Here is a 24,727-nt window from a genome sequence, read left to right as displayed (position 1 = left end):
TAAAGGCTTGTGTGGCCTTTTAGCTACAGACTAAATACTGCTTTAATAATATAGTCTTTGACATACTCAATGCTTGGGGTTTTGCCCTCATAGGAATATAGGCTGGTGATTTTTTTTTTTTTTTGGTGCTGTTGCTAATACCTCAAGCCTCTATTATCTCTATTATCATGAGTTACCAGGTGTAACTGTAATATATGTAAAAACAGACCATTAACTCAGTGACTTGCAAAGGACAATATTATGAATCTAATCCTCCTTGGCCAGAGAGCTTACACGTTACTGACAATGTGTGACTCATTTGGTCCCCAGTTTAGGTTGGGATGGCTGAAGGTACACAAGGTACACACATGTGTTGATGTGAGAAGTCGTATGGTCTGGACTGCCAGGGATGATGATGATGACTACCAGCTTCCCATGTGAGTCTTTGCACCTCAGGGAAAATATGGGGTACTTTATCCTGCTCTGAAAGGATACAGTTGCAATTACTTTTGGGGAGTAAACATAGCCACAATTCAGCAGTGTGACTGACTGATGCATGTTTGGCCTCTGTTTCTCTGCTTGTGAATGTGGTAGAGCTCTTCTAATTTACAGCAGCTTTTCCTCCTGATTTATTTACCAACCCAGCCTCTAGAGAAGATTGATTTTTTTAATACAGAACTAGGCAGTTTCTTATTTTAACAATACAGGCCTGTATAATCACAATTTGACTTGTTTTTCTCTAAGAGTGAACATTTCCCAAGTGCTCATGTTGTCGTTGTTAGGGATTCATTTAAATGTGAGAAGCAAAAAGGCACCAAGTGTTCAAGCTGCTGAAAAGGTTGTGGTGGTTGTCATGCCTGAGTGCTGCAGACACACTTGAGATGTAGTTTGCTTCCACAACTGCCCACCAATTGGTCAGCAGCTCCTGCAAAGTATCTCTGCGTCTCTCTGCAGTGATGAGAAACTAACTGCTTCAATTCCCAGTAATGTACTACTTTGATTCCCAGCAGTAGCATCACAGAAACAGGTACAACAGTACAGAGAGGGGCCACATGAAGCAGAAGGAGTTTGCTGCAGAAGTGATGGGTGCTTGTGCCAAGGGGTGCTCACACTGTGATACGAGGGTTGCTGCACCAAGCTGGCCCTGCCTGCCCTGGGACATTGTGTACCAATGTGGAGAGGCATTCACCATGGCAGGCCTGGAGCAAGGTGTGCCTGTGGCATGTCAGCCATGTGGCTGGGAGCCAGAGGGATGACTCACATGTTTTGCCCATTCCTCTGGTGGGAACTTTGCCTTTGAAGGACACAGATGCAGTCTCTATAATTTCGGTGCTTCAATGGGTTCTGAAACTCAAGTTTCCCTCAGAGCACCTGTTTGGAAGTGCAGAACACTTTTAGATTGTTTTGATAATGAACAACAAGACCCTGAAAGTCCTGTAACATGCTTGGCACAGCAGGAACCATGTTTGATGGAGCTGTTGAGTTGCCTGCGTGACAAATTCCGCACCAGTTCCCCGCTCTTAAACCCAGGTCATGCAGTCTGGAAATGATCTGGAAGGCATAACATGTCCAAAACCAAAAAAAAAAAAAGGTTTTTTAGCTGGATCGGTTCAGCCAGATCTGACTCATCAGGCAGGCATGCAAGCACTTGTGTTAGCACTATGGAGGAGGCAGAATAGAGAGAAGGAACAAACTGCCAGAGGGCATGGGACCACAGAAAATGTTCATCAGCCCATGTTCTCATGCTTTGCCATTGTTCACTTTCCTATGAAAAACGCTTTCCTATTCATTCCCACCTCCACACTGGTCTCTAGAAGGCAAGTGACATGTTCCTTTTCGAAATTTCACTCTACACTTCCATGGTCAGCAAAAGGATTTAAGTCTCAGCAGGGGCCAGCTGACACAGCCGCTAAGATTAGATCCCAAACAACTATTTAAAAGCCTCATGTAATCAGCAAGAAAAGGCAAAGAGCTAAAGTGTAAGAATAGAGCAGCACTGAGTTCGAACATACCCCGTTCTTTCTTATGATAGCCAGTAGCTTCATCGTGTCTGCAATAATAAAATAAAGCATCTGCAGGACCAGTGGTATTTTGAATGGGATTAAAAAGAAATGAAATTACGGACACTCATTTCAAACCAGGACTGAATCTCTTGAATGAGAGACCCAATAGTGCTCTGATTATATCTGTTTAGGAGGTCAGATATTGGTCACTATAGGAGTGGTCCTTCCCAGGACCAGATGAAACCATTTTCTGTCTTGCCATTGAGGCAAATCAGTCTTTTAACTCAGCTAAACTAGATCCTCAGCTTTCCCAGGGGAAAATGAGTTAAGTGATTTACCTGTATATATCATTGGCATAGAAAATTATTTGCGCTAAATGCCTAACTTATTGGTGGATAATGTGGTCTTTTTTGAGTCTTTTGCTGGTAAGCTACTCTTCCTGCAACCTATCTGTAAGAACAGTAGACATGTGTATTTTTTCATCATATGCACATAGGCACATACTGGTCAGCTTCAAGATCCTAAGTGAGGAACTCCAAAGATCAAAGTGGAAGCTTTTCTTAAAGAACAATTTGGGGTAAAAATGCAGATTTTTAAGCTATGCACAATTCACACTCAGTACAGGCAGAAAGCATCCAGATCCCTTTGCAAGTGCCTCATCATGGGAACTAACTCTTGGGTACAATAATTTTGGCCATGTCCCTGTCAAGAAGCCCAGCAACAACTGCCAAGGAGAGAGTGAAGGGGAGGTTTGAATACGAAGCTTTCCTTCCCCTGAGACAGAGTCCACCCAGCACCTCCCAAGCTGTAAGGAGGGAGAAGGCTTTGCTCTTTAATCTCCTCCTAGGCTTGCTATGAAGTAGCAAATCCTCTCTCTTTGCCTCCTTGTCCAGATCAGTGTTTTGCAGTCCCTGGGTGCCCTGACCTTGCTGCTGCAGGCAGCTCAGGAGCATCAGTGGCTGTATGCAGAGATATAGTCCCTCCCTCTGCCAGAGCTATCAGGTTTTGCAAGGGCTATAATAAGAATGAGAAGTAAAACCCCTCAAATAAATAGGAAAAGATAAGGAGGCAGATAACTGTAATTCTCATGACTGATAGTATTACTCAATTTAGACATTAAAATTCTAGTTAAAGATTTAAACCTTGGATTTACTGAGCATGCTTGTTATTAATTTTGCCTACTCAGACTACATTGATAGCAGGTAGGTGTATAATTTTAAATGACTTTGAATTATATTGCAAGTTAAGTATTGCAGAGACAATGATTATATTTTTTTCCCAGGCAGCTGATGAAAGGCCTTACAGGATTTATTATTACCCTTCTGAAGGTTTGGGAGGAGTGTTTACTAGATGGATCCATAGCCTGTATAATTCCCCACATTCCTCTATTAAAATGATACCCCTAATCCTTGTTCCGTAACTTAGAAATGACGCATAGCAGGTCCCCACCTATGTATCATTACAGTCTTAATTCCTTTCTTTTCAGAGTTTCAACCAGAGAAGATTATTCTTCACTCCTCTTGCTGTGGTTTCTGCTCTCAGTCAGGTCACATAAATCACCTTTTTGGAGGACAGAGGCACCATGGGGGAGTCCCCAGAGACCCTCACAATACACACACAGCAGCTCCAGGAACAACCTGGCACAAAAAAGAACCAGGGAGTTTCCAGCTCCCTTCCATTCTCCCTCTCTTCAGCTTGATGGAAAGTGGGGTATCCCTGTTGTGCTGAGCCCTGGAAGGACTTTCAGTGAGATCTATGAGGAAAAAGAAGTGGTTCAGATAACAATGTCAGGGCTTGATCCATCCAGATATGGCTACGAATGGCAGAAGAGGTTTCCCTTTAATGAAATCAGTGGCTGTGACATTGCTTCACATAATACTAACAACAACAACAACAATAATAATAATAATAATTATTATTATTAAAATAAAACAAAAAATAATATAAATGAAGATACTTATTTGGGGGAAAGCTTTTGAATGTGTGAGGCCTGTTTTCACCATGCATACACATATTTGCATATCGGAGAAGGAAGAAAGCAACGTCAAAACAGCACCAGTGCAAGCAGTCAGGAAGCAACTGTCGGCAACAGCAAAAGCAGTTTTGCTCATTATGTTCTCTACTCCATCTACACACATATGGATAAATAAATTGTTTCACTCCCATGACAAGTCCATTGAGCTCCTGCCAGACTTTTGAATTCTGCACTGACCCACCAAAATTCAAAATATATTTTCTTGGAGGTAAAACCCCCCAATGAATACAGAAGCTGTTATTTATTCTGTCCCATCTTTGTTTTAATGTCAGTGAAAATGCAAGTACATTGGAATATAAAATTGCACTTTCCAAATGCAAGCTCATAGTTCAAAAACCTGGGGTAAGACATCATCTCTGCTGAAGTCAATAAAAAATTCCAATGGACTTTATTGAGACAGGATTCAATAGCTTAAAATGCTTTAACATTAAACTGAGTACTGCTTGAAATACCAAAGATGATTTATTGGAAAGCAATACCAGGGCATGTCATGCCTCGTCATTAAGATTACCTTGGACTCATTATCACTTTTCCTCCTAACTGAATTTCAAAGAGCAGTATTAGATGGCTGCTCATATTAAGGAGTCCCGTTAAAGGCAATCGTGCTTTGTATATTATACTGCTATTTAAAGAAAACTCTTTATATCGACTACCTAAAAAGACAAATGCACAAAGAATGGAGGAAGACATATATTCTAAAGTGTCAAATAAAACTCCCCACCCTATGCTTTCTTAAGCACAGTCAAAATTACTTTTTTCTCTTCTACTATAAAGTGTTCCCTGATATGATGATTAATTTTTCAGTCAAGTCAAAGCTGGACTTTCACTGAAGACAAAACTTTAAAAAAAAACCCCAACAAAATGAAGATGTTTTATTGATGATGTGTGTGCATGATGATATTGTAACTTCTTAAAACATCTGTCAGAAGAGTGGAAACAATAACAGATGTCAATATGAAAGGCTGAAACAACAACAGTACATTTGCCTGCACATTTCCTGAGCCGGTATAACATGGGAAAGCAGTTGCTTGGAAAGCTGTCATTATTTCCTCTTGTGTTGTTTAGAACAGACTTATAAATGCAGTCAGGTGTTACCATCAGGAGAAGCTGACAGTTTGTGGCAGTATAACCCTTGTCTTCCAGTGAGCAGGGAAATACAGTGGGAATTGTTTCCTGGCTGCCTTGAAGTGACAGCTTTTAGCAGAAATATTCAGACTTCTTAAATGTAGTATGCAGTTAAAGATTAAGAGCTAATCCTTTATTCCTAGTTGCTTTTGCATTGCCAAGACTTTCTCAATTCACCAGTGACCTAATTTTTAAAAATAAAAGTATTGTGACATAGCCATGATCCAAAGCCTTGGCAGTGTGAGGTTCATGTTTGAACTTGATGATCCTAGAGGTCTTTTCCAACCTAAATGATTCTGATTCTATGACATGCTCACTTCATCCCCTAAGGATGTTTTCAGACCACAGATGTGAACAAGGAAAATTGCCCAACTAACATGAGTTTATGTCATATGGAAAACTGATCCTCTGAATTAGGCAGGGACCTTTCTACAGCATTTAGTGGGATATTTCAACCCTTTCTTTCCGTTGTGGATGAGCAGCAGTAAGAGCACTTTAGTGCGACCCGTAGGCAGTGGCAAGGCTTAGCATGCTCTCCCTGCACAGCTTCTGTACATCCCTGTTGGACCACTTCATCTTCCACTCCCTATACCCATAACTCTTCCCCCACTGGCACTGGCCAAAAACTGTCTCAAGTGTCTCAAGTTCTTGAGTACATTCACAAACCCCAGTAACTAATTTAGATCATTGTTGCTGTTGGCAGCACTATTTTAGTTTGTATTCCTTTCTTCTGCTCTTTTGTGTTTTGTTTTTACAAAGTATATGGGTTTCTTTTAATGTGACATCTCTGTGCAAACGTATGCATCTAAGGAAGGCAAAAGAAATTTATTGCATTTTGGCTAATACAGAGGAAAGGGGAAATTGCCTACATAATGAAACAGGAGATGCAGTTTTAACTGTGTCGTTTCTCTCTCGTCTCCATAGTACTGAATACACAAATATAAAATATATAATCTACCTCCTCCTTCAAACATATCAACGTACAATTAAAACCCACAAAGCTTGACAACCTGTTGTCAAGTTGTTTAAGCAGTTGTTTCAGAATCTGACAGACAAACTTATAAACAAAACGTAGAGCACCAGATTGTGGAATGAGGCAGCATTATCACATGGCTTCCTCAGTTATCTCAAAATTTGAAAAACAAAAAAGCAGAGGAATACTTTTTGTCCTTGAATAAATAACAGTTTAATTACATTATAGAAATAAAATATGATATGGTAGGAATACACTGAAAATCTTACAGAAATACTATTCTGCTACTGGTAGGTAAATGGTCAAAACTACTTTTCATGACAATCTGAACAGTACTTGTGTACAAACTATTATACAGGTTGCTAATGAAAAATATTCCAACAGTTGCAAGGATGTTACCAGCTGAAACAAACATCTAATGATACAATATTCTTCTAAGAGGAAGTAATAATGTTAGATTTACAGACAATAAAGAGTTATGTTCTCCACTTCAAAACACTGGAAATAAAAAACTCAGGTAATTCTATTTCTTTACCTCATATTCTCACAAGGAAAGATTTTCCTTTCACTATGAAATAGCATCCCAAGAGACCCTGGAAACAGTTTATTCAAAGGTAGTATTTGAGATGTCACAGCAACTTCAACAATTTTCCTAGTCTACAATTACAGACTTTTTAGGCCACTGCTTGTACAGATGACTTTTTCTCACTTATTTACATACATTCAACCCAATAACAGCAGGTAAAATGCACTGCCTATCTCACAATAGACATACTAAAATTTTCATCAAAAGGCCAGTGCAAGAAGATGTGGATAGTGATTGCACAGCATTGAGGAGATTATATTATACAAATATACAATCAGACTGTTGAGAATCTAACTCTGCACGCATGTGACACAGATGGTCTTCTTGGTAGATACGTGACACTTGGAGTTAGCACACAGACGTAACTGCAACAAGGGTTGGTTGGTTGATGAGGATGGTGTGGGTGGCCATGGAACACAATATCGTTTGGCTGTGCTATAACTGAGTGAGGGTAGGCAACTGCAAAGTAGGAATACCTAAAGCTGAAGTTTAAGTACAGCTTTTCTTGGAACGGCAGCAGATTTTTCTAATGAAAGAATAGTTCTACTTAGTGTGCAACATGTAAGGAAATTGTTGCCGACTCTTAATAAATGGTTCTAAGTGAACCGATGCAGTTCCCAGAGCTTTAGAAAAACTCATTATGCAAATAAATGATGATGATAGACACTAACGTTTCACAGGATGCTATTTCTTATTATATCAGTAAGCACCAAGTTAAGTGCCAAGACAGCCCCATTGTCCCATGACTTATCATGTAAAATTTAGAACTTGAATGCACAATGCAAGTCCACAAAGTTTGCATTTAATTCACAAGAAGACAGTTTCAAAAATGGCTCTTAAAATACCTTTACATTTCAAATGGGCTTTTCCCCCCTCCTCCCAGAGGACTTCTTTAGAATAGATTAGACCTAGATATAAGAAAGATCTTTCAGGAGGACTTGTACAACCTCTGGGAGTCCTCTGCAATACAAAGGTTTTGGCTGAGTGTGGTGGGCCTCTTGAGAGCATGGTGCCCTGCCCTCTCACCCAAGTAAGCTGCAGGGGGAGGTGGGTGGAGGAGGAAAGTACCCCTGCCTCTTCCAGCTGCTGCTCAGAACGTGACCTGATTTGATCTTTGAAATGTCACCACTCATCAAGCCTGAACTTGGAGCCACTTGCATCCCTGCAGAGTCACTGGCTGAAACGGGCTGGGCTGCTCTGGCCTGCACTGAGGCATTAGAAATGTCCCAGGAATGTCATGGCAGCCAGAGACCCTGGGCTGCTGCCCTCCCTCCCCCTCTATGTAAGACCAACGACGAGTGGCAGGGCAGCGTGGATTTTGTTCCACTCACCCTGTGCCATGGAGAAAGTCACCCCTGTTGTGGCAAGTGTCAGGCCACTAGAAGGCTAAGCTGTGTTTGCAGCTATTTTGGCAGAAATCAGTCAGAAGGGTGAGGGAACAGTCCAAAAAAGCAAGGCAGCAGAGAAGAGGACCCTAGACCTTCTGACTCAGAAGAGAATTACAGAATATCCATGCCTCAAAGACTATCTCGTAATATGTTCCTTGTGACAGTCTCAGGTGGCAGAAACTATCCCACCATGGAACAGAGTCACCATCTTCCTTCAATAGCTTCTTCCTTGAAGCTGGTAGTGTCAAACCTTGTCACATGTTTCAGTGAGACTCACCTCATTTCAAACTATCAGATTTGACTACTCACAGCCTTAAAACAAACTATCATTTACTTCTGGCTTTCTCAGTTTTCAGGAACACCATTGACAGCCACAGCAGTTGTCAGTACGGGCTCATTCCATGCTCTGCCTCTTTTTTCCCCTTATTCCCAAGAGCGACTGAAAGGTTGCTTTCTCTAATACATTGATATACATCTCAGAGTGGATTGAGATGTTCTTAATATGGTACTTTCATCAGTAATCAGTTGGAAGAACTCAATTTTAGAAACAGAATTCATGTGCAAAGCGTGCAACAAGAAATACAGTTACATTTGGTTATAGTGTCCTATCTTAGTTATGCTACCATGACTCACACTGATTAGTATACTTACACACACACGCACACGCAAACACACGTACACACACAGATATTTATTTATATACACGCTCACACAATAAGAAAATGTCTAAGTCTGACAATATTTCCTCCTCTTTTAGTGAAGACGGAAGTTTGGCATCTCAGGCTCTGAATCTGCTTAAGCCTGGGATACAGGAATGTGACACACTTCAAATATACATCAACTGCACAGTGATAACATGGCACTTTGAGTCTGACACATGCTGTCTTCAGTGGTCCAGCACCAGCACGTGGCTTAAAACCAGTTACCCATTAAAGGAGCCAATACCCGGGACATTTGCTTTTCAGTGTTCGTATTCACGCAACACCCAAGAGCGGGGCAATAGTCTATGCAACCATAAACATCCTTCTGCATAAATGCAGTGGTATTTAAAAGTCTGAACCAGTGCTTTCCTTTCTCATATTCCTTCTCTATTCCTATGTTGCTGTTACTCTCATATGCATGTGAAAATAAAAGGTAGTTGGGAAATAATTTTAGTAGAACACAAAGCCTCTCCTCTAAGTCCACAGAAGACCACTAAAAGTATAAAATGTCATAGGAATTCTTCAAATACAGTAAGTGTTTTCAATGGGGTTTACATATCACGTTTCACATTATTTTCACAGAAGTCTACCTTATCACTTTGTTTAATTAGACAAATATCAATAACACGTAATAAAACAGCATACAATTCACAGGACACGACACATTTTACAAAACCTCTAAAACTCAGCACTGCCGTGTTTGGAAAAAATCAGAAACTCCTATTACAGACATGAAATACACTTCACATGGAAATGAACATCATGATTACAAGGCTTTTTTTTCTTATTTGATGGTATTGGTTTAGAATGCATTATTTTTCAATTAGGTTTCACAATTTTTCTTCACACTCCAAAAGAAACCATTGCTAACCTGGTATTTTCTCTGTGCTCTTTCAGGAAACATTATTATTCAGTAAACACTTTTTGAGAAAAAACTTGTGAAAATTTAGCTTGAACACCTAATTGTAAAACCTGAAGAACTGGCTGATGGTAATGCTCTTAACACAATCATTGCTCAGCTTACAATGACAAACCAAAAAATATTACAGGAGGGTACAAACACGTTAAGCCATGGGTTTGGTTTTCTCTGTTGTTGATTTTTTTTTTTTAAACTAACTCCTTCTCTCCCAAGCTGAGAAGTTTCTGACTTACAATGCTTCAGCAGTTGTGTCTGTGGAGACAGACATGGTAACTTTGGCAATCTTAACTGTGCTCTTAATGCAGCTCTCGGCAGCCCTGTGCACGTTCCCCGCGTTGTTGGCGTGTTTGTGCTGGCAGTCAGACTCCATGCTGTTATCAAGGGGCTGTGCCGTTCCTTTGCAGGTGGGGAACATGCTGCGGAAGGCATGTCGCAAGTCCTTGCTCCTCAGAGCATAGATGATGGGATTCACTGTTGAATTCAGCAAACAGAGCATGCTACAGAAGGCAAAGACAGTCTTGATAAGCTTGTTCATTTTCCCAAAGACATCATACACCATGATGGCGAGGAGAGGGCCCCAGCATATGATTAAAACGACTAGAATAAGGACCAAGGTTTTGGCTAACCTGATGTCCATACGAGTTTGATCAGGCCTAGTGATCTGTACCTTACCATCCTCTGTTGACTGAACGATTATGCTTTTCTGTGTGCCCCGCTGAAGCATGCGAACAGCATGGCTGTGAGCCTTCCACAGTATGTACATGTAGGCATAGACAATGAACAACAAGAGGACGCTGGTGACCCCAATCCAGAACATCAGGTACGTCTCATCGATGAGAGGGAATATGTCCGAACAAACAGAATTGAGCTTTTTGCAGTTCCAGCCGAGCAGAGGAAGAACGGCTATTACAATAGCAATGGTCCACATCACACAAAATGCTACGACAGCCTTTGGTCGGGTAACAATCCTTTTGTAAGCTAGTGGCCTGTGTATAGATATGTATCGGTCTATTGCCGTGAGGAAAAGGCTACCTACGGAGGCGGTGAAGGAGGCTGTAACTCCACCCAGTTTGAACAAGAAGACGTTGGGGCTATCCTTCCGGTGGAAAACATGGAAATCCACAAAACTGTAGACAAAAATGACACTGCCCAAGAGGTCGGCCACAGCCAGGCTGCCAATGAAATGGTAGGAGGGTCTACACCGGAGACTTCGGGAGTGGAGGATGACACACAGAACGAGGAGGTTCTCTAGGACCGTGAAGGTGCCCAGGGTGAGCGACAGCACAGCGATGGCCAGCTGCTGGCTGGGGTTCAGGATCATAAAGCACTCCATATCCATAAAGTTCTCCCCGCATTGTATATTCTCCTCATTATCCTTAAGTGTGGACAGGGACTTGTTGTAAAACTCTGTGATGTTGACCTGATCTGAGGGAATAATGCTCAACAGGGGATCATCTCCTGTAGTCATTTTTTCTTGGAAAGGATCACCCCTGAAGGAGGAAAGAGGGAACTTCTGGGGGTAGTACCCCAGCTTGGATGCCATGTCGCCTTTCATGTCTTCGTACTGGATGTCGTTGGAGGCCACGTAAAGGAGATCTGTTGTGATTGTTCGGAAAGTTGTATCTGCGAGGCCATCTAGGACTGACTTCATAACCCCAGTCTTGTTGGTTTCAGAGAGACTTGGGGGACAGAAAAATGCATCGGAGGAAATCCTATATGGGGAAAAGATCAGACTTCATTAACATAAACAGGGAGACAAACTCCATAAACAATTTAGTTGAACTATGTCAAACAAAATCAACCCTTCTCTTATATTCAGTGCAAGTCTAGACTTTGCCACTGTGGGAATAAGGGTGGGTTGAACACTTAGAAAGAAATCCCCTGGATTTCACCAAAACCGAATTACATTAAGAAGTGACATGAAAAACAGAGGCACAGGGAATCAAGTGTTTCACAGGAAAGCCATTCTCATTTCTCATCAAAACCTTCTGAGCTGCTCTACCAGAAAGATATTTTTCTCTAGATCTGAACTTGACTTCTGATTGCGAAGTACCTTGCAGACCAATACTCCTTGGGCTTGCTTCATTTAGATAACACCAAGTACCACTGCAGCAATAAACTGAATCATCACCTTCATTACTTTTCTTTCAAAAAGCACCAAGGGTTTTGAAAACTTGACAACAGAGAGGCAATGGAGACAGAGCCATGCACTCTAAATTTCACAGTTCACCCAATATGCCTGTATATTCACATTAGCCAGTTACAGCAATCTGAGGTCTACTAACATCCTGAATTTGCTATTGCAAATTTATTAGCAAGGAATTTAACCTACAAATATATAGCTTCATTACATTCATACACAAAGATTACTCTATTTCTTCCTTCTGCTAAGCAAACTAAGGTAACTGGGATGTATGGGCTATATGAGGGAGGCGGGTTGTTACCCAGCTCTGTCCGCAGTTTCAGGAAAGGTAACCAGCACTGCTAAGTCAGTGAGAGAATCAGTGATCCGCCCTGTATAGACCAGAAGTCTCAACCAGGGCCGTTCACACTTGTCTAGATAAACACGGAACCAAGTTTAGGGCAGAGGGCAGCTCTGGCCAAAACTCCAGGCAAAAGGGACCAGGAGCCACTGCTTCTTGTGAGAAGCATGGTAATGTAACTTGTCCTGCTGTGGACACCCTCAAAAACATTCTGTCCCCTAGAATTGCGGGGGACCCAGTAGAAGGTCCCCAGGTAGTCAGTGGTCTGTCCTGTCATGTTCAGCCTTTGCTCATGGATAGTGCAAGGTGCAACTCCTGGTCAGGGTACCCTTGGGAGAGGACCCTCACCAGCACCTGACAAAGTCTTACAGCTCTTCTTATGCAGTACTCCTTTATACTACTTTGCCCATAGAAAATTCCTTGAATATGGATTGAACATCTGCTTTAGGGTCCCCTTCCACCACCTGAGTGAATGAGAGTGGTCTGAATGTAAATAAGAGTCAGAATTACTCCTTTTGTGTGTAACAGCTATTCTGCATCTGCTACGGGACATCTAGATGATTACGCCAACAACAGGAGCAAAACCAAGCTGCTTCTTGGTTTTAGAATGGAGAAAATTGTTTGTGACACTCAAGAAATCCCAGATGAAATACATAGGCTTGCACTGACTTAACCTGTTCACTTTACACGAGTGACAATAAATGGCCAGAAAGGGCACAAGAGCCTATCTGCTAAAACTCAGAGTACTGATCACCTCAACTCTTAAAGAGATTTGCACAGTAGGTACCACAGTTCTGTTTTCCCATGAAAACTATTGGAAAGCAGAAAAGGATTCCTCTCTACAACAATACCAATAACTTAATAGCCAATAACTTAAAAGCATAAGAAATCAGGAGCATTTCTAAAAGCAGAGATCATTTGGCTGATGATATATTTATCCTGCCTTGCTTATAGCACCTGAACACTCAAGACTTTTTCCACAGTTCTTTAGAGTTTTGCCTTTCATTAAGCAGGCCTGGACATTGATAGTTAAAGGCAATATAACTAAAGGGAACTTAGACCTTCAGAAGACACTGCAACTCCAGTGTTGCAAACAAGGAAGAGTATAAACAAACCTTACTGCGATAGTCTTAACGCACAAAATATACTGGCTGAGTCAGCTTTTGCAGATATAGTTTGCTCAGCAGGTAACAATTAGACAGACAGACAACATTAAGGAATTTAATTCTGAGGGTATGAGCAGTGAGGGAGAGAAATGTCACTGAAGCATACATTAAAAATGAACAACAATCATCTAATACATAAGGTACTTTTCCTCCAGAAGGTGCTTTACAGCTGTTCCTAGAGAATCTACACGTTGCAAAGATGACTCTGCTTAACAAATTTGCTTTGGGTGAAGTTTGGCAACTTTACACTTGGCATTATAACACCAGTTTAAAATCAGAAGTGAAGAATGAGTTATTAATTTGAAAACTACCCAAAAATATTAAATAAAATAAGTAGTTCTAAAAACATGTTAAGATGGCTGTGGTACCCTCTGTTATTCCAGCTTATTTTTGACAGAAGAAAGAAAACCATTTTAATGATTAAAGCCACAGCCCCATGTCGAGAAGATTATGTTTGAGGAAAGCTTCAAAAATTGTATGCAACTGAGCACTTCTGCTAGACAGACAAACAAATTGTTATGAGGTAGCTGGTCCCTGCTGGAGTCATGTCAAGTACAGACTCGTCAGAATTAGGTGCCGTGCCATTGTTTGAAATACAAATGAAAAAACACGAATTCCTGTGTGTTCTTTTGAAGGTGGCAGTGAGTTATGTGACAGTATCACTATGCATCCATATGCTATGCTAACAACACAGTTAATGGGATCAGGAGAGGCAAGTCTTACTTTGAATGTCAATGATTTTTTTTTTCCTCTATATTTTTACATTGAGATTATTACAGTAATTTCTACCTTATTGTATCTGCAAAGAGAGTTTTCTTTGGGAGTACTTGGGAGTTCATTAGTGATGTAGTTCAGGCTTTGGGGGATGCTGCTGACATTAATTTTGGTTTTGTTTACTGCTGGGAATATCATAATTGGAAATTTCTAGCTGTATGTGTGCATGCACCTATTCAAGCAGCAGTTGATTTTTATTAAAGTTGCAGTAAAACAACCATTTGCCTGATCTGGAATTGCATTTTACAGGAAATTCATTTATTTTAATTTAGATACCAGCTTATCCCAGTATAAGCTCACTACTGAAATGCACTGAACAGATCAGTGAGGTTTTCCATGGCTGTCTAGTGAAAACAAGACTGGACCTTTGGCACTGTGGTTATCAGGTCACAGTCTGAGATGCTGTATGATTTGACATAGACTGAAAAGGCAATGGCAGAAGCAGTGGTCTTGTTCCTGGTCTTTTCATTTGGTCAGGTGCACATCCCAGTAACACACATATTTTTTCTCTGAGTTTTTCTGTCCAAAACTGGCATGGCGAGCAGACACTGCGGACAAACACAGACACCCCGTGCAATGTGGCCACACTGCTCTTTGCAGTTGGCTTCAACACAACCCAAACCCATACAGCCCAGGAACACAAACCTATACTACTCAACACCCATGGTGATCTCTACATTAAATACTCCAGAAGCCCCTGAGGCCTCTCACAGCCTCCATAGAGAACATGCATCCCCCGCACAGATCTGTCCTCTCTGGATAGGGCTGGAGTGATGGCTGTGTGTTGTGGCAAGGTCCCCTCACAGACAGGACAGCAGTGATGAAGAGCCACCCTGCCCTGCCAGATGAGGGAGAGTGTGCACTGACACCGGTACTCAATTTCTGACGTGTTTCCACGACTGCACGCAGCAATTCACAGCAAGTACTGAATTATGATTACAGATAAAAATTAAAAAACAGACAAAAATTTCAAGCATCTTTTATCTTGAAGATCAGACCAGAAAAGGAAAAGCTGAACATCATTTTAGACCTTTCTCGGGTCATCCAGCAACTGCTGAAGGGCACTATCAGACCAGCTGTGCGAAGCGACTGCCACTAGATGGAGTGGCTTTGACAAACTCCCAGCTTAGCTGTCTGCAGAGACCTGTATTCAACTTCCTCCATCCCTTTTTCCCAGCTTGCTTTACCGGTGATCAAATATGTGAGGTGTTAAACATCACCTAACGGTTGAAGACACAACTTTTTAAGACTTTGCCTTTGAAGTGAAAGAACTAGTGAAGAGTTGAGGGGACAAGTCTTACTACTGCCCTCCACTGTGTGGTTACATCCTAAAAGATGCTACGGTGGTATCAGAATATACATATGCTTTAGGTAATATAAAAAATACATAGTATATAAAAGACTGGTAACTCACCATCAAGGACAACAGGGAGAATTACACCTCCCATGGATTTCTTATTGGTCCACAAGACCAGTTCACTTGGGAACAAGAATGTGACTTCAATAAAATGCTATTACCTATCTTCTCCTGCTGTTCTGTAGGAGAGGGAGGGCTGGAAAGGTTTTATCGTTCTCCATAAAAAGAGCTGAATTTATTATTATTTTCAAACCAGCATGATTGATAGAGCAATTTTAATAGCCTGAATAGAAACAGTGAGTATTTGTGTTCTTCCTTGGAAAGTAATTATGAGCAATACAATGATGCTACTGATAACTGCAAAAATGTTGACACGGCAAGAAAAGGAATCAAAACTAGAAAGGGAAATCCACAATCAAACCTTTCTAGCTTCTATTTTAGAAAATATTTTGATCTCCGTGTCTATACAGTTGTTCTATGATAATCACAGTTAATTAAGAACAGGCTAAAGGACAAGTAGGTAGAATTGAAACAAGTTTTGAATGGACAAAAATATGTAAATGTAGTCTCCTTGGATACATGTTGTAAGGTTGCAAATTGTTCAGAAAGGGCTTTATCTTCTGATAAATTTGCATAGTGCCCAGTACACTGGGACTCCTATCAAACTGGGTCCACAAAGTACCACCATAGAAGAAACAGAAATTTATACTTGTACGCAGTCAGCTGGAAAAGCGTGAGAGAAATGAGGTTTACCATGGTAACTGTTGGCCTTTAGGAATTAGAACTGTCCTATAAAATGAAAATTTATATGGCTAATAATTACCTTATCCCATATGGCGATGAACAATACTGCTTCGAGGACAGAACAAGGTTTCCAAGCCAGAGAAAGAAATGTGCAGACTGAGAAATGGCATTTCCAGACTCAGTAACACTGAGCAAGGAAAAAACACATGTTGACAAGAATGTGAAGGCAATGTTACCCTTATCCTATTTACTGGTTTACTACTCTATCTCCAACACTGTGCTACTCCTAGGCTATAAATGGCAAAAACGCTGTCACTCCTAATTCAGGAAAACTTGCAGTCACTTCAGTCAGAATTTTCTCTATGTGAGGGATCAGGAAGGAGACAGACACTAGGAGAGGACCAAATGAGGGATATTATCTTCTAGATACAGCAAGGCACTATCAGCTATGGGGTAAACTAGGGCATGCAAGTACTGAACCAAATTTTGTTCTTATGTAACATGATCGTATCTCTGGCAAGTTGAACCTTAATTAGCAAGAAGCCACAGCTACATGGTTATTATGTTAATTAACATACCGTTTGCACACTAGCAGAATAAGGGCTGGACTGTTCCAATTTGGAGGCAAACAGCCCCTACGTGACACCCCCCAGCATCCAGCAGCCGACAATCTGAACAACAAAAACAAAAGAAGGGGGAAAACAGGGCGTTAGTCAGTGGTGGACAATGTTTTGAAAAGAAATAACACTATTTCCTCCCTCCCAAGTTTTGTTGGTGAGATGTGTGTACCAGTTTTAGCACAGGTGACTTGCATGTACAGAGAAAAGGAGGCTGTGCCTTACCTCCCAAACAGCCAGGGCACAAACGTGTGTCTAAGATTAGAGAGGTTCAAAAGCAAGGCTGAAGTCCTGCTCCATTTGGTGCAGCCAAAGGACCCAAATTTTGCTCTCCTGAAAGGCAGGTCAGTGTGCTGGCAGCCACTACATTCTGCTGCCCACCTCTAAACTGCTCAAGTTGTTCCATGATGGATCAAGAGTTAAATATCCAGAAATAAAAGCACCAGGAGGGAGGGTGCACATCTGGAAAGTGAGAGGCTTAGCTTGAAGCCCTTTCTCTGAACTAAGCAACTCAAGGATGTGTCTCCTGCATCCCACCCAGGTGCAGGGGAGGAAGAGTGGGGACAGCTGCCCCATCTGCCTGTGAAAAATGGCCAAAACTCTTGAAGTCAGTCAAAAGCCCTCAGCTTATAAAATACAACCCTTTACACACACACTGCCTACCAAGCTGGAGACAAGACAAAGTACTGAAATCACAAACCAGCAAGAGGACCATCAGGCTCACATTAATGGGAAACTACAGCTACCTGCTCTGCCCAGCTTTTGGGAGAAAGAAGGGAAGGGTAAGGTGTCTATCTTAAAATGTGGGATTTTAATATCTGTCACAGTTTATATATCTTAATTTCATCTAAAGATAAAACTTTGGAAGAGAATAAAGTGGCTTGCTAAAGCATGTAAGACTCAGATCAAAGGAAACAATCGAGCAATCATGAAGCAATTGTGACCTGGTCGTTTGCTTAAAATCAGCTCCAGTTTAGGGACTGGAGTCCCAATAAATGACTTTCCCCTTTCCAAATACAGCAGAATGAACAGGTAATATAAAAAGTTTGATACAATGCTATGGTATTCACATTTTAAAGAAAATGGAAGAGAACTCATTAAGCTGGTCAATTTTGAACTCTCAAACTTTTTCACAAAAGGGTTTATCTTGGATTTCAATATTCCAACAGAAATTGTATAATTTCCAGCCTCTTCTCGAGCCATTCCCTAATGCCAAAAGGTGCATGCACTTACTACTGCTGAGCAGAATCGATATAAATGTTAAACAGGTACAGAGAAGTCCAGCCGGGTGCAAAAGAGATGGGAGCTGAACATTCATTCTCCTGAAAGTACCTAGAAGAAATGGTAGTTTAGTACACAATGTGTAGTTTAAGGGAGAGAAGTAATTTGAAACAACAGAGCAGGACATAAAAGACCCAGGGTCCACTGGATGCTAAATGCTAAAGGTCTTCAGAAGAATGTAATGTCTAGAGGATGAAACTGGGGGGAAAACACATTTATTAGGAAGCAAAAAAAAAGAGAAAGAGAGAACCACTCCAAGAAAACAGCTTCCATGTAATGGCCAGAGCAGAAGAGAGAAGGTCAAGAATTTGTTGCAGCAGAAAATATTAGTGAACTTTATTAAAAGAGTAAGGATTAGAGAGAGAAAGATAGCAAAAACATCAGGCTCCAGGGAGAATGCTCATAAACTGCACAGAGTGTATGTCTGCTTTTTCATCCTCCTGCAACAAACTGGCTGTAACAAATTTTAATTAAAGACTTCATGAGTTAGCAAAGAGATGCTAAGAGCAAAGGTAATATGGGTTAAGTTTTTGGTGTGATGAGGATTGGTAGGAGAGAGGAAAGATAACTATTGTCCCCATACTGGAAATAAGACATCTCCAGGTGAGACAGAAGCAAAGTGGGGAAAGGTAAGAGAGGAAGACCCAAGTGGAAGAAGCCCCTGTGAGGCAGAGATGCAGAGAAAGAGAAGAGCTGCCTTCGTGATCACCTGGAGGAAAGCAGATCGGGTGAAGGAGAAAACTCACAAGAGAAACTCTCCCTCCTCTTCTGAGCTATGCAAACTTCAGACACCTCTGTAAGCTGAAGGATATAGCTAGTGGGATTTTTCAGATCTCACCATAAAGAAAGAACAGATCCACTGCTCTGCAGGCAGTGACTTGCTCTTTTGAAAGTCCATTTCTGATCTGTACTCAAGCAACGAAGGAAGACGCAAAGGACTCTGAGAAGCCATCTTTGGTAAGGTCAGAAAAAAGGACAGCCCTGTACGCACGGACAGCGGGGAACAAGCTGAGGACTCTCAGGAGAGATCAGCTGAGCAAATTTGGCCAGGGATATTAATTAAAATCAAACTGCTTAAGGAAAATGAAGTACAGGATATGGACCTCAGAGGTGAAAAGAAGAAGAGTGCTCAAATGGAGCCACTGAGTGACCCATACAGCAGATAAACACACCAGAAGTGAAAAGGAGGTTTACACGCAATGACAAAAAGTTAGTGCATGGAAGGTCAGCAATACATTGCAAGCAACATCCCTTCTACCTCAGACTTCAAGAGCCTACTTCTCCAAAAAATTATTAGGCCATCAATACTGGCAATGCTCAGAAGCTAGGTTAGAAAGGCTTTTTGCAAATGAGATGTCCCACACCATCAGCATTAGTGAAGGACAAAAATATGCACTCCAATTAAAAAATGTAATGCATTCTTTCATTTCTGGAGCTGCCTGGCCTTTCATAAGATTTAAATAAGCTCAGATAACTGTCTTCATAGTTACATTCAAAATATAATGATATTAAAATATACTGCCTTCACACACACAAACAACTTGTGAAATTATTTGCCAGCATATTAAGCCACTACACCAGATTGTTTGGCAGTGGTGTATGTCTTCGAAATATGCAGATGCTTTTCTTTTTTTAAAAAAATGAGAGAGCGAGAGGAGAAGTGAGAAAGAATTACAATAGAATCTGATATCCAAGTAGCCAGAACAATAAATTGTAGAGAGAATCCAACCAATATTACATCAGATTTGGAGAAATAGTTAAAATATAATGAGAGATCATAGAATATTCTGAGTTGGGAGGGACACACAAAGATCATCAGGTCCAACTTTTTAAGTGAGTGGCCCATACAGAGATCAAACCCACAATCTTGGCATTATTAGCACCAGGCTCTGACCAACTGAGCTAATCTCAGGGTCGCAGTTATGACTTTTTATTTGTATGTGTGTATATATAAATATATATTTCTATGCATAAATTTACAAACAGGAATACAGAAAGAAAAAAAGTCCACATGCCTAGAGGAAGAAACACTGCAGTACTGTTTGTCATGCATAAACTCAAATTTCAAGTGCTAGAGGACAAGCAGACAAGCTAGAACTTTAGATACAAAAGATATAGGCAAGATGAATATCCTTTTGAATTCCTTTATACACAGCCTTCCTGGGGAAAAGCAGGAATCTAAAACTGGTATATCTATCACTGAGTTACTTGCAGGTATATATACATATGCCATATGCCATATGCCATCTACTTTTCCAGGCACATGTATGGTTTGGACTTCAGTATTACATTCCTTAAAACAGAGGTACAACTGACTAAAACCAATGATTTCTGAGAGCATGTTTCACATATTCAGCACAACAGGAAGGTGGGAGACCCCCAAGTCCCTAAACACAAACTTTGAAATGTTTCCTAAAGTGCAGAAAGATAGAAACTACTCCAGTGAGGGCTGAAAGGAAACTGACAGTACAGAACTGTTCCTGCTCAGGACCCTATAGTGAGTTAACACGTCTTTCTTATGAATATACAATTGCCATAAAACAGTTAACACAGGATGAGGTACTATTTGATGCCATCTAGCCTCAACCTACACAAATAATACAACATCTGAATTGTATAAAACATCCAGTTTCACCAAACAGTCCAATCACAGTATAACGAGTAACCATTGTACTAACATACCCAGTAGTGAAATATATATTTTGTCAGTAATTTGGATGTTGCTAGCTTGATCAATAAAGGATGTTCCCCCTGAAGAGAGGCAGAACCAGGCTTGGGGTATGCATCACCATAATGCCCCTGCATGAGGCACAAATGGCAGAATAAAATGTGCTCCAACCTTATGTTGCAAACCCAATCATTTTTCATGAGCAACAACAGCACCTTCGGGAAAAAGGAAAAAAAAAAACGTTCTCTCTAACGAGAAATTGATTTATAAGTCATTACAACCATTTCAAAAGGACAGGTCATAGCTGGTTTCTGAGATCATTAACAAAGCCACGCACTTTCAAAGGGCCTCAGTTCTGGGGGGGAAATTCTTATCCCACCAAGAGCAATGGGATGTGCACTTTTGGTAGCAGTACAGTGTCATTCTAGAAATGGAGACATAAAGAGCAGTACTGAGAAGACAGTTGCCACATTTTTAATTTTGCATTAATAACAAATGCTCTCGCTGTCTATTCTGGCACATTTGCAAGCTTGCTTTTAGGTACAAGGGGCTGGTGTTCATTTCCACTATAGATAAGAAAACAAGAGCAGCCTTGTTATGATTAAAAGGGTCTATTTCCCTCTGCCTTCTGTCTTCTGTGTCCATCTGCACAGCTGCTTTGAACTTGGCCAAATCCCAGTGTTAGGGTCGCCCACAGGACATGTTTTAAATCATCATCAGACTTGTGAATTTGCTGCTAGAGAAAAATCTCCAAATTCTCACCTAAATGGTTGATGAGTGGTTTTGTAGAACATCCATTATTTTACATAGCCTAAACTATTGGGGAAATTGCACAAAAAAAATTTGCAGAAAAACAATTTACTGTTTCATGAGAAGACTCAGATAAAGCCAATATAGACATCTGGAAAGAAATGAAGAGCAATCACTGTAGAGAAAAATGAATTCTGTGGATGCCTAGGTAGATGACTGCATGACTAGAGAGGTCACAAAGTCTGCATCTGAGAAAAAAGTTACAGTAATTTCTCTCTAAAGGTGCAGAATTAGAGAAACTAGATGAGTGGAAGACAGTGCACGAGACCTGCAGAACCATGAATGGCAATGTATTTGTAAAAATCTCGGGCAACACTAAATTAACAAACGGGTTTGGATTCTCTGTTGCCTCTTAATGTCCTCACCTACCTCTATTCAACAGAACTGAAAACCATGCCACCTCTCCCTCTCTAGTGTGTAACACTTTCAGCACCAAAATTCCCAGTGGGATGACAGTCTGCAAGCATTTTGAGACTGCCACATTAAAGACTGATAGTCAGAAATGGCTTAACAAAGAAAGAAAGAAGAAGTTATTTCTTTCTAAACTTCCACTGCCCAATCAGAAACTTGTGAACAGGGGAAGGGAAAGAAAGGCTTGTATTGGCTAAGAACTGCCATTCCCTAAATAGAGCATGAAAGCCTTTAATGGGGTCTTCTATGAAACTGAGCTAACATCATTCACCAAAGAACAACAGCCAGGATCAAAGGCGTCCACCAGCCTCACAATACTGTAACCTGCTTCCACCTCCACCTTGACTTTTATAGGTATTTTGATTTGATAGAATGGTTGGCAAGCTAAATCCACAGCAAATAAGTCAGTTTCCTTACCTAGCCAACACTTTTTTTTCCCCTCCTGGCAACGGATGCCTGGCTCAGTCAAACAATTATTGCTTTTATCAATTTTGCTTTAAAATGGTTTTCTTCAAATGGTTCTGCTTCTTATTCCAAAGACCAACAGAAAATAAAGCAAAGCTGTTACTGGTTGCTACAAAACTAATTTTAACCTCAAGCAAATCAGGAATTACACATTCATGTTCTGAACTGTTTAAAAATGTTACATTCATTTCTTTTACAACTGATTTAATAAACTCTAAGCCTGCATAATAAATATTCCTATTACAGTCACAGAGGTTTTTTCCTTTCTTGGGAAGGGAAAACCCATGCTGGTGGCTGATATGAGGTGTAATGAGAAAAGAATTAAGCACACCCAAGTAATTTTTGCAATGTTGCACATTTTGTTATTAAATATCATACTCAGCATCACTCTGATTCTTTGAGTGATCCTGGTATGTGTTAACAGCAGTGCCACCCCTAGCAGAGAATGCTATATTCCTTTAAGAAAGGGTGAACAATAACAATGAAAACAAGATGATACATCTAGGGGGAAAAAAAAAAAAGAAACATTACTACACCTTTAACAGGTTAAAAAAGCCACACTATGTGGTTTTTTTAAAAACTTGTAGATACTCAAGGAGTATTTTGCTATCTGGCTCTATGTTATAGATGTCCCTTTATATTCTGAAAGAAAAAAACATGTGCTAAAACTGTTAATCTCATCATTTGCTGCCACACGGAAAATAACACTGATGATAATTTTAGATAAAGAAGGAAAACTACGGACTTCATCTTCTGACACCATTTTACTTAATCAAACTGCAATCACAGTAATGAGCTCTCTCCTACCAAAGGCTTGGTACATACCTCATCCAGGGGTGTTCTCAATGGAGATTTGCAGATGCCTTTGAGACAAAAAGATGCCCATTTAAAATAAGCCCATCTGGCTCAAAATTATTTCTCAACAGCTGAAGATTTCACATGACAAACGCTGCGTGAAGTTTAAAAGGCTCACTGTTTTTCGGCTCTCTCCCCACCATAGCTCCGAATTTCAGACAAAAACCAACCAACCAACCAACCAAAAAACCCTACCGGGATATTCTGAGGATGCTGGACTCCTAAGTGACATCTTTTAAGGGAACATCATTGCGCACAAAATTACGAACCGCCTTTTATTTCGGTTACAGCGTCAAAGGTAGAGTTTAGGGAGCAAAACTGCACGTGAAAGACGGGCTGAATACCACCCGCTGCAAATCACCAGTGGGTCAGGATGAGAGGAGAAACCTCCGATGTCAGATAAGGTCCTGTGGGAGCCCGGGAGGCTGCCGGCTCCGCGCACAGAAGAATAGACGCGTGTTAACCATAACGCCACCAGCCTCCCGCACCCTCGCCCGCTGAAGGGCTCCCCTCGGCCTCCGGGTCTCCCCTCCTTCGGCCGGGCTCGCGAAACCAAACCCCGCTCCTCGGACCACCAGTTTTTCCCGGGTGGTCCCGGGGCACCCTCCAACTGGTCCCAGCAGCGCGAGGCGGCGGCGCAGGGCCGTGCCTGGGGTAGGTGCGAAACCCGCGCTCTGCCCTGCCCTGCCCCCGCCGCAGCGGAGGTCGCGATCGCCGCGGGACTCAGCGGCAGATCCCGGGGAGGGATGCTCCGCAGGCAGCTCTCTCCCCTCCGCCCGCTCCGCCGTCGGGGCAGGCGGTGTCATCCCCGTCCTACCCACGCCGTCAACAAACTTTGAGGGGGACAACGGGTCCCTGGCCCCAGACCGCGGGGCACTCGCGGGTCCTTCCCGCTCCCCCTCCGCGCGCCGTCCTTACCCTCCGCACGGCACCGGCCGCGTCCCCCGCCCGCTCCGGCCGCGCCGACCCCAGGCAGGGAGCGTGAGCGCCGCCCCGCCCGGCCACCCCAGCACTGGGGAGCGCCGAGGAGGCGGTGCCGGTGAGGGGAAGGAGGAGGTGGGAGACTTCTCCCCCCGGCTGCCTCCCTTTCTTCCCTTCCCTCCCCTCGGCGCCTCCTTTCCGACCACCGTCGCCCTCGCTCGCCCGGATCAGGCGGCACGCCGGGCTCCGCCACCCTGCCGCCGCCGCCGCCGCCGCCGCTCCATGTGCCGCCCGCCCCCTCCTCCTCCGCCGCCTCCGCCCGCCGCCGCCTCGGCGCGGGGAGGCAGCGCGGGAGCCGCCGGGCGCCCGGCGCGGCTCCGACACACGCCGCCGCTGCGTCCCCCGCTTTCCGCCCCGCTCCGGTCCCATTTATGAAGCCCGGCGCCCATCACGTGTCAGTGTGTGC

At 42.1% G+C, this 24,727-nt stretch overlaps 1 protein-coding gene across 6 annotated transcripts; it reads right to left on the bottom strand.

The window, feature by feature from the left end:
• Nucleotides 1-4,388: 4,388 nt before the first annotated feature.
• CNR1 (cannabinoid receptor 1) lies at nucleotides 4,389-24,342 on the bottom strand. Of its 6 annotated transcripts, XM_064650001.1 has the most exons (5): nucleotides 24,259-24,325; nucleotides 23,311-23,348; nucleotides 16,812-16,904; nucleotides 16,313-16,420; nucleotides 4,389-11,421 (listed from the first exon to the last, which is right to left on the bottom strand). In XM_064650001.1, exons 2-5 carry the CDS (start codon nucleotides 23,313-23,315, stop codon nucleotides 9,939-9,941), a joined length of 1,689 nt encoding a protein of 562 aa, XP_064506071.1. In that variant the 5' UTR covers nucleotides 23,316-23,348; nucleotides 24,259-24,325; the 3' UTR covers nucleotides 4,389-9,938. The 6 variants fall into 6 exon arrangements, with proteins under 6 accessions (XP_064506071.1, XP_064506074.1, XP_064506075.1 ...); XM_064650004.1 differs by lacking the exon at nucleotides 23,311-23,348 and having other exon boundaries at nucleotides 24,259-24,342; XM_064650005.1 differs by lacking the exons at nucleotides 16,313-16,420; nucleotides 23,311-23,348 and having other exon boundaries at nucleotides 24,259-24,342.
• Nucleotides 24,343-24,727: the final 385 nt, after the last annotated feature.

The sequence above is a fragment of the Pseudopipra pipra genome, chromosome 3 (genome assembly GCF_036250125.1).
Source record: "Pseudopipra pipra isolate bDixPip1 chromosome 3, bDixPip1.hap1, whole genome shotgun sequence".
NCBI classification, from domain to species: domain Eukaryota; kingdom Metazoa; phylum Chordata; class Aves; order Passeriformes; family Pipridae; genus Pseudopipra; species Pseudopipra pipra.
This window is presented reverse-complemented; position numbering and strand designations above follow the sequence as displayed.

Coding starts and splice junctions, on each gene's coding strand:
- CNR1 (XM_064650001.1), bottom strand. Junction 16,421..16,811: donor ATTCTGCTAGTGTGCAAACG/GTATGTTAATTA, acceptor TTCCTTGCTCAG/TGTTACTGAGTCTGGAAATG. Junction 11,422..16,312: donor TCATCGCCATATGGGATAAG/GTAATTATTAGC, acceptor TTCCCCATATAG/GATTTCCTCCGATGCATTTT.